General features: G+C 41.7%; 1 protein-coding gene across 1 annotated transcript in view; it reads right to left on the bottom strand.

Moving 5' to 3' along the window:
• LOC110506445 (immunoglobulin superfamily DCC subclass member 3) overlaps positions 1–10,310 on the bottom strand; it is a 121,171-nt gene extending 110,861 nt beyond the window's left edge. The window contains exon 1 of the mRNA XM_021586057.3: positions 9,932–10,310. Within this exon, the coding sequence (XP_021441732.3) occupies positions 9,932–9,995 (64 nt within the window). The 5' untranslated portion in view covers positions 9,996–10,310. The remainder of the gene's footprint in view (positions 1–9,931) is intronic.
• Between the last annotated feature and the right edge of the window lie 720 nt (positions 10,311–11,030).

Consider the following 11,030-nt stretch of genomic DNA (forward strand, 5'->3'; position numbering starts at 1 on the left):
GCCAGATCAGAGGTAGTAGGGATGACCAGGGATATTCTCTTGAAAAGTGTGTGAATTTTCCTGTCCTGCTAAGCATTCAAAATGTAACAAGTACTTTTGGGTGTCAGAGAAAATGTATGGAATAAAAAGTACATTATTTTCTTTAGGAATGTTGTGTGAAGGTTTTCCAAAAAATAAATAGTAAAGTACAGATAGCCCCCAAGAAACCACTTAAGTAGTACTTTCAAGTATTTTGACTTAAGTACTTTACACCACTGCATATCAGGATATATTGTTGATATATCGTATCGTTTGACAATATCGCAATATTATTATTCCGCTAAATGGCTTCACCTGCACAAAAACTACAGTATTTTTCCTTCATAGCTTGTTCTCCATCATCTTTTTAAATAGGGAGGCAATTTTGTTTTCAGCACTTTTATTTCCATGACTGATCCAAACGTGTTTTCTCATGGCTCTCTCTTGTCCCCCTGCAGCAGACATATGGTGAGCAATATGTTTGGAACATCGAATCGCAATAAAATCACAATAGATATCATGAGAATCGTGAGAATTGCAATACATATTGTATCGGAATATAAGTATTGTGACAACATCATATTGTGAGGTCCCTGGTAATTCCCAGCCCTATTGCTGGGCCACATTGATGTTTCCTTACTCTGTTATCACCTGCAGGGCCAATCATCAACACCAAGAGCAAAGTGTCAGTGATGATGTGATTGTTACTTTGAAATCTGCTTCTTCTGCCATGGATAAAATGGAATTCAGAAGGTGTTTGTAGGCTGTTAAGGCCCTGAAGGCCGCTGGCACAGAGTGGCAGTAATACACATTCATTTAGGTCAGCAACTCAAACGACTGCATTTTGAATGGCTTGAATACAGGTTTGCTCAGATCAATAGTGGAATGCAACAGAGAGAGGGTTTCGAAATGTCTGCTTTTCAGAGACACGAGCAATGCCTTTTGAGGGCAGATAGAAAAAGAGGCTAAAGATTATGGCCAAGGTCACTGGTGTTGTGTTTTCATCATTTTATCTGCTGCACTCATTTCATCTTTGTCTTACAGTAACATAACTGGATTCTTTCCTCTTCCCCTGACCTGGTGACATATGAGAGAGAGAGAGCTGATTGAGGACTCTCCATCTAGTGTCCATCTACACTGAACAAAAATATAAATGCAACGTGAAAAGTGTTGGTCCCATGACATGGTTCCTGAGCTGAAATAAAATACATTTTCCATATGTACAAAATGCTTATTTCTCTCAAATGTTGTGCACAAATGTGTTTACATCCCTGTTAGTTAGCATTTCTCAGTTTCTCTGATTAAACAGCATGATCAGCATGATCATTACACAGGGGCATCTTGTGCTGGGGACAATAAAAGGCCACTCTAAAATGTGCAGTTTTGTCACACAACACAATGCCACAGTTTTGATGGGGTGTGCAGTTGGCATGCAGAAATGTCCACCAGTGCTGGTGCCACCAGTGCTGTTGGAGAATTTAATGTTAATTTCTCTACCATAAGCCGCATCCAACGTTGTTTTAGAGAATTTGGCAGTATGTCCAACCGCAGACCACGTGTATGGCGTTGTGTGGGTGTGCGGTTTGCTGATAACAACGTTGTGAACAGTGTGCCCTATCGATGGCAATTTGAATGCACAAAAATACTGTGACGAGATCCTGAGGCCCATTAAAAGTGCCATGAAAGTCAAGCTTAGCGGAGTCTTCTGCACCTCCGTGCTCTCAGTATCAGGTTTCAGCTGCTGAAGGACTAAGCACTAACAGTCCCTGCCTCGGACCCAGGAATCTGGGCGGGAGGGGCTGTACAGGGGTCAGCAGAGAGGACCTCCGACGTCATCCCTCAAATCCCATCCCAGGGATACTCCCCTTTAAGTGCAGACAAGGAATGCATTGACATGCTCTCCTTTCTAACCCGTTTCCCTCCCTCCCTCTCTCTGCGAGGTAAGTAAAGCTGCTACGAGACCAAAGAGACATCAGCGCTACTGCCGCTGAAAAACAAAGGGGTGGTGAAATATTTAACCCCTTGCTGGCCGTGCTGCCCGCACAGAGCGCTCTGCTCCGCTGCCCCAACAAAGCCTAAGCGTTCCACACACACAGGAAGCCAGCGCAGTCAGCACAGCTACCAGTACATGAACAGCAAACGAAGAGGACGCGGGTACAGAGGCAATCAGTCACGCTTCCTGTTATGGGCAAAACAATGTTGGAAGCTAAAACACCCATTAGACACTAAAACGCTTCTGGACACAAATAAAGAGGATACAAAAGTGTTACATTATACATATTCTTAGGAGACAGAGGGGCTCTGTTTCTGACCCCTGGATATAGAAGGGATGTTCATGCCAAGCTTTCAAAACTGTCACAGGGCATTAATAGATGTTATCCAGCATCAGAAACCCAGATAAAGTCTCAATGCAAGTAGTATTTCGTCGCCCGTAGTAACATCAACAAACTGAATCTGTGTTATTATCATGTCAGGGATTTCAAGAGCAGCAGAACATGGCTTTATTAAGGTATTTCACAGAGATGAGCCATTCATGACTGCATTGCAGTGTGTCCTTTTAAGCTGAACAGGAAGCTGATGAATTCAATGAATGAGTTGATTTTTAAATGAATAAAGCATGGAGAGAGAGCAGAGTCCTGCAGGTTTTCAAATGATAGCTTTGACTGATTGGCTCATCAATGTCATCAGATAGACTCTGAGGTCTGTGGACTCTCACAAAGCACTGATGACTGCCTCCAAGACATTAAAGATTAATGTCCACATGGAACATTCATGACTGCTTCCAACACGGTCTTTGTAATCAACATGTATGAAAAAAAAGGAGAAGAGGAGAGGTGTAATAACAGACGGGTAAGAAGAGAGAGAGAGGGGAGAGAGAGAAACAGAGAGAGGTGGACAGCATTGCCAGCACATGAGCACAACAGAAGCACTGAGCAGCGAGCTAAGATATAGAGGGGTCAGGGTTATGGATGAGGAGGGGAGGGATGGCTGGCTGGCTGGCCATGCGTGTGTTGTGTGCCGTGCTGCTGGGTGCTGTGCTATGCTGTGTGGAATAGGAGAAGAGTGGCCAGCACAGCTGTAGATGCCAGAGGTCAGAGCAGAGCCACACTGTCAAAGAGAGAGAGAAAGAGGCACACACAGTCAGGCAGACCCCTCCTCTTAATGCTCCCTTTAACAAGGGAAAGGGGACCCTGGGGTTTGGGATTACCACCGTGGGAGACCAGAAGCCTGCCAGGCTGAGAGAGACAACTGCTGGCTAAGTGTGGCTCGCGCTCGGGCTTACTACTGGCATTCAATAAAACCCACCGTGCTACTGTACGAAGAACTGGAGGGAGGGAGGCATCCACAGCCTCACAAACAAACTGCTGCAATTGGCTAAATAATAACCAAGCTCTTATCAACATGGTTAGTGATCAAGCGGTCAAAGCTGCATCACAGCACATTCTGTTGCGGAGCAAAAACACAAAAACACACAAAAACACATAAAAAGCATAAAATGTAGGGAGTAAAAAGTACATGATTTTCTTTAGGAATGTAGTGAAATAAAAGTACAAGTTGTCAAAAATCTAAATAGTAAAGTAAAGTACAGATACCCCCCAAAAATACTTCAGTAGTACTTTAAAGTATTTTTACATAAGGATTTTACACCACCGGTTGGCAGAATAGGCACATGTACAGGTAACTGCCAAAATAATGGAAACACTTGAGTAAATGAGGGATACAAGGTATATTAGAAGAAAGAAAGCTGGTGTTTCCACACAGGTGTGGTTCCTGAGTTAATTAAGATATTAACATCCCAACATGCTTAGGGCCATGAAGAATAGTGTCACATCCCTCCAATAGAGTTCCAAACACTAGTAAAATCTATACCAAGGTGAATTGAATCTGTTCTGGCTCGTGGTGGCCAAACAGCCTATTAAGACACTTTATGTTGGTGTTTCCTTTATTTTGGCAGTTACCTGTATATAGCTTCATTTACATATTTTAATACAATATTTCAGAAAATGTGTAATAAAAATAATCTCATATTTCTGTCTATATATAACTCGTAATGGACATTTTGATATACGTATATATAGATTAAAAAAATATTGTATTCGGTGTAGTGCCTGCCTGGCATTAATTAGACTATGGAGTATACTATCAAGGCTACCTGTAATTATGTAGTTCTGAGGTAGAATGGCTTCTGTTGACAAAAAATGTGTCATGCTAGATGTCGATCAAGAAATTAGACTCATTTTAGTTTCATTCTCTGTAACATCCATAATGGTGTTTTTTCCTCTCTAAAGTAATAACAGAAATTACAATAACATTATGGTTTTTGTGTTCAGCCAAGTCTTTCCTTCGAAATGGCTATCTCTGACAGCAGCCAATCAGACTCTGTAACATCCACAACAGTCATTTTCCTGTCTAAAGTTTTAAAAAACTATCTCTGACAGCAGCCAATCAGACTCTGTAACATCCACAACAGTCATTTTCCTGTCTAAAGTTTTAAAAAACTATCTCTGACAGCAGCCAATCAGACTCTGTAACATCCACAACAGTCATTTTCCTGTCTAAAGTTTTAAAAAACTATCTCTGACAGCAGCCAATCAGACTCTGTAACATCCACAACAGTCATTTTCCTGTCTAAAGTTTTAAAAAACTATCTCTGACAGCAGCCAATCAGACTCTGTAACATCCACAACAGTCATTTTCCTGTCTAAAGTTTTAAAAAACTATCTCTGACAGCAGCCAATCAGACTCTGTAACATCCACAACAGTCATTTTCCTGTCTAAAGTTTTAAAAAACTATCTCTGACAGCAGCCAATCAGACTCTGTAACATCCACAACAGTCATTTTCCTGTCTAAAGTTTTAAAAAACTATCTCTGACAGCAGCCAATCAGACTCTGTAACATCCACAACAGTCATTTTCCTGTCTAAAGTTTTAAAAAACTATCTCTGACAGCAGCCAATCAGACTCTGTAACATCCACAACAGTCATTTTCCTGTCTAAAGTTTAAAAAACTATCGCTGACACCAGCAAATCGTGGAGGTAAAAGTCACACACCTCCACACCTCTGCTATTTTTACAGCACTTTGCCGTGGGAGATCAAAACGTTATCTTTAATTCTTGGGTAGACCCTGTAAGTAAAGACTATATAATTGTACACCTATCCACAAGCATCTACCCATGTCAATTATGAATCATTATGAACCTTCCTTTTGGTCCTCATACTATAAACACACAGACACACACACACACACAGCTGCAACAGGGTGCCCTTCACCTTTCAAAGATCAAAGCAATACGCTGACCCACAGACTTAATCACAACACCAGGAAGATGATATTGAAAAGGAATATCTACTAACAATGGTCCCAATATAAGCTCGAAGAAAATGTACATTTTATACAAATGACAACTGTGTTTGCATTGTGATGATGACTCACCCTGGCCAATGCATTAACTCCCACCTGCTTCAATCAACAATATTCCTATGTCAAGTTCCCTCTAGTCCGGCGGTGATATGTGTCCATAACATTGTCAACACATGGTCATTCCCTATGGGATAGGTGCACCTGAGGTCTCTGTATAGACTACTCATCAGTATCTTTCACCACACGAACACAGAAGAATAACAGTTGTGTGTGCAGGCTATAATTATATTACAGGGTCTCACAAGAATAACACAAGTAAACAACAATAGCATCCTTATAGTGAATGTGACTAACAAAATCATTTGTTTCACGATGCAAATCCAAAAAAACAATAAACGATTTATGCTAATTGGGAGACATTGCTGTTGCTCAGCCAATATGATTTTTTTGTTGCTGTTGTTGCTATTTGTCTTTATTTTGAACAAACATCTAACAGTGCACACCCCTCTGGTCATACCTTGCAGAATGAAAAGAAAATACAGACTGTTCTATTCAAGCTTCACTACAGCTTCTAACCATACACCTTCTTACCTAAGTGGTTTAATGTGGTCTTCCTCATATTGACTGAAACTTTAAACGGCACAAAAAGTGATTCAATCTTTGCAGGATTAGTGAAACAAATCAATTGAAGCTATTTGATTTCTCTCAGATGTGTCGGCTAGAATACATTACAACAACTCCCCTATAACACTCAATAGCCACACACAAAGAACTCAAAGGCCCCAAATTAAAAATGTGTTTACTCCTTCACTCCTCCTTCACTCCTCCTTCCTCACTCCTCCTTCTTTATTCCTTCCTTACTCCTTCACTCCTCCTTCTTTACTCCTTCACTCCTCCTTCTTTACTCCTTCACTCCTCCTTCCTTACTCCTTACTCCTTCCTTACTCCTTCACTCCTCCTTCTTTACTCCTTCACTCCTCCTTCCTTACTCCTTACTCCTTCCTTACTCCTTCACTCCTCCTTCTTTACTCCTTCACTCCTCCTTCCTTACTCCTTCACTCCTCCTTCCTTACTCCTTCACTCCCCCTTCTTTACTCCTTCACTCCTCCTTCCTTACTCCTTCACTCCTCCTTCTTTACTCCTTCACTCCTCCTTCTTTACTCCTTCACTCCTCCTTCTTTACTCCTTCACTCCTCCTTCCTTACTCCTTCACTCCTCCTTCTTTACTCCTTCACTCCTCCTTCCTTACTCCTTCACTCCTCCTTCCTTACTCCTTCACTCCCCCTTCTTTACTCCTTCACTCCTCCTTCCTTACTCCTTCACTCCTCCTTCTTTACTCCTTCACTCCTCCTTTTTTACTCCTTCACTCCTCCTTCCTTACTCCTTCACTCCTCCTTCTTTACTCCTTCACTCCTCCTTCTTTACTCCTTCACTCCTCCTTCTTTACTCTTCACTCCTCCTTCTTTACTCCTTCACTCCTCCTTTACTCCTTCCTTACTCCTTCACTCCTCCTTCCGTACTCCATCCCTCCTCCTTCTTTACTCCTTCACTCCTCCTTCCTTACTCCTTCACTCCTCCTTCTTTACTCCTTCACTCCTCCTTACTTACTCCTTCACTCCTCCTTCACTCCTCCTTCTTTACTCCTTCACTCCTCCTTTTTTACTCCTTCACTCCTCCTTCCTTACTCCTTCACTCCTCCTTCCTTACTCCTTCACTCCTCCTTCTTTACTCCTTCACTCCTCCTTCACCCCTCCTTCCTTACTCCTTCACTCCTCCTTCTTTACCCCTTCACTCCTCCTTCCTTACCCCTTCATTCATCCCTCACTCCTCCTTCATTTACTCCTTCCTTACTCCTTCACTCCTCCTTCCTCACTCCTTCACTCCTCCTTCCTTACTCCTTCACTCCTCCTTCTTTACTCCTTCACTCCTCCTTCTTTATTCCTTCACTCCTCCTTCCTTACTTCTTCACTCCTCCTTCACTCCTCCTTCTTTATTCCTTCACTCCTCCTTCCTTACTCCTTCACTCCTCCTTCCTTACTCCTTCACTCCTCCTTCACTCCTCCTTCTTTACTCCTTCACTCCTCCTTCCTTACTCCTTCACTCCTCCTTCTTTACACCTTCACTCCTCCTTCCTTACTTCTTCACTCCCCCTTACTTACTCCTTCACTACTCCTTCACTCCTCCTTCCTTACTTCCTCACTCCTCCTTCCTTACTTCCTCACACCTCCTTCTTTACTCCTTCACTCCTCCTTCTTTACTCCTTCACTCCTCCTTCCTTACTCCTTCACTCCTCCTTCCTTACTCCTTCACTCCTTCTTTACTCCTTCACTCCTCCTTCCTTACTCCTTCACTCCTCCTTCCTTACTCCTTCACTCCTCCTTCTTTACTCCTTCACTCCTCCTTCCTTACCCCTTCATTCATCCCTCACTCCTCCTTCATTTACTCCTTCACTCCTCCTTCCTCACTCCTTCACTCCTCCTTCCTTACTCCTTCACTCCTCCTTCTTTATTCCTTCACTCCTCCTTCACTCCTCCTTCTTTATTCCTTCACTCCTCCTTCCTTACTCCTTCACTCCTCCTTCCTTACTCCTTCACTCCTCCTTCACTCCTCCTTCTTTACTCCTTCACTCCTCCGCCTTACTCCTTCACTCCTCCTTCTTTACTCCTTCACTCCTCCTTCTTTACTCCTTCACTCCTCCTTCCTTCACTCCTCCTTCTTTACTCATTCACTCCTCCTTCCTTACTCCTTCCTTACTCCTTCCCTCCTCCTTCCTTACTTCTTCCTTTCTCCTTCAGTCCTCCTTCCTTACTCCTTCACTCCTCCTTCCTTACTCCTTCACCCCTCCTTCCTTACTCCTTCACTCCTCCTTCACTCCTCCTTCCTTACTCCTTCACTCCTCTTTTCTCACCCTCCATACTACTGCTCCAGCCTTTACTGGAAATGTGATTACATGGGTGGTGTGTTCCTGTGGGTCTCTATGGCATGATGCTCATCATAAAAGCATCCCTCTATCCGGGTTACATGCTGGGAAATGGGGCCTCGCATTGAGGGACTAAAAACTGTCAATCATACTGAACAAAGGAGCCAAGAACATTTTAAAAAGAAGTTCATCTGTACAAATATTCTCCTCAGCAGGCAATAACTGCTGTCTTTTTTATTCATTCTCACAGCAATAAATTGACTACACAAAGACTCACTCAATTAAAGATATCTCCCCCTATGACAGATGATAAGCGCAGCAGTGTTCAGTGCTCGGATAAAAAAAAAAAAAGGCTAATATGCTCTATGCAGACAAGTGCAAGTATGAACTGTCCAAACAGCACTGCTATTATGTCAAATGTTTAATATTGGGTTGTAGATTAATTACATTTTAGATTAATAACACAAATACCTACCTACACAATATTTAAATGTACTTTTCATAAGCGGCGGGGAAAAGGAGGCAGAGGGATGGCAGAACATATTGGGAATGGCAATAAAATGGAATTTAAAAAGTTATAACATTCCATCAATGCATGAAAGGCTGGTTTGTGTGTATCAATGGTAAGGATTTATAGTGACCACAGCCAAGAAAGAAAGGAAGGAGATATTAGTTTTTCAAGCACTCTTTGGCACAGAGAGTGTATTTGGCACAAACCAACACAACAGGACACACACGCACGCACATGCACACGCACACACCTAAGAACCACATGGACCATAATGGGTATAAACAATTATCATTCTTATTTTTAACACATTAGATTAATAGGATAGCCTACTTAAACATCATAGAATCCCAATCATATAATAACCTATTGTTGTTGTTATTATTATTGTTAGGCCTATTATTAGGCTATTATTATTATTATCAATATCATCATAATTATGATAATAATTAGCCTACCACTTTTTCTTGGTTCAAGTCGTAGGCTACAATGGTAGGAGCCTATCATCATCATCATAATCTGCCTATTTCATTTTCCGGCTCTGAGGTTTTTACACAATTATGCATCAGACCCTATGTGGGTTAACCTATGTGTTTTCTAGGACGTAGGCTGCTGCACGTGGCAACAGTACAATAAAACCATAGGGCGCATGGATTCAAGATTCATTTTTTAAGCAACAACCATGTTGTTATATAGGCTAATGTGAGAATATTTTCAAAGAGTGTCAAACAAGTTCGTGCCAGCTACACATCACCACCGGCTCAAGAGTGAGATCATTGATACAGAAATATCGGGTTCTAAATTCCATTAGCACACATTCACAAAACACACTCACATAATACACATGCTGCATGGAACTCAATTCCCCAAATGAAGATGAACGTTCAAGGAATAAACGCAAGAGAAGAATACGGTCAAGTTCACGTCCTGCCGAGATGCTCCTATAGTTTCGTCCAACCATGTCTGCAGCGGAGACGGTATAGAAATATAGGGCTAGATATTATGCACTATCTTTGGTCTGCAGCACCAGCTTCTGATAGGGGCAAAAGGCGGTTCCGTTCCAAAAAGGTGTTATCCTGCAGAGGTAGTAGTAGCCTAGAAAGGATATCAATAAACACTTACCGGCTAAAGCGTTGAGGAGCAATCCAAAAATGCATGGAACAAGGCAGAGCCTTCTGGTAGCCATTTAATCACTTTGAAATATATTACGATACTAAAAACAACGTGAGGCGATCGGAAGAAAACAGACATACAGCTAGCTCTTCATGTTCATGAACTACAACAATTGGTGGCTCGCAGGGGTAGAACTTGCTTGCGCCATTTTGCACATCTATCAGGAATCTGTCAGCATCTCGTGCTCTCTCCTCTATATCCCAGTGTCGCTGCCTCACACACATATCCACGTTGTAGCTTTTCCCACGAACTACACTTCTCTTCCATCTGTCTCCCCTCCTCCCTCTACTGCATTCGCTAAATCATTTTTTTAGGAGTCTCTACTCTGGGAACAAAAGCGACCAGAACGCTGCACTCTCAAGGCATATATACTATTAAGCTATGTTCAGTTTGCAAGTGGATTTATATTGAAAAAAAAGATACCATAATTTTTACCATTAGACTACTCACTACTGTATCCAAATAATTGATTCCCATCGTTATAGGCTAAGCCAAATGTATAAACATTTGCGAGTTGTAGCCTAACATTAATTTCATGTTTTCTAATCTGTTGTTTTGGCATATAATGCTACTATAATACAAATAATAATACTTAATGTAATGAATAATATTCGAACAATGCTGTTATCTGTTGAGTTATATTACTAGTATTATGAAATATAATAATACATCATGTTAGTCAAGGACAAATAACTGAAACATAAAAGGTGTTAAAATGTGAATTGAAAACAATAATGTCAAAGTGCGCTCACAAATCACCCCTTATGCTGCTCGACATTTCCAGTGATTTATTGTGCATCAATTATTGTGGACCACTTTTGTACCACATTGGGGGAAAAAAGCTGTTACACGGTCGACCAAGAGGAGAGGAGTGACATCTAACGGTGAGGAACAGTGTTGCAATTTATCAGCACAGCATCATTACGTGGAATTCCCCAATAGAAGCGCTGTTACAGCGTTGTTGCCTCCTCTGTTCTGCTGTTATAGGCTACATATTCCCCTCCTTGCTACTCCTGTCATTTGCCAAAGTACAGTGTGTGTGTATTGA

The sequence above is a fragment of the Oncorhynchus mykiss genome, chromosome 26, assembly GCF_057628025.1.
Source record: "Oncorhynchus mykiss isolate SJ-2025 chromosome 26, ASM5762802v1, whole genome shotgun sequence".
Taxonomy (NCBI): Eukaryota; Metazoa; Chordata; class Actinopteri; order Salmoniformes; family Salmonidae; genus Oncorhynchus; species Oncorhynchus mykiss.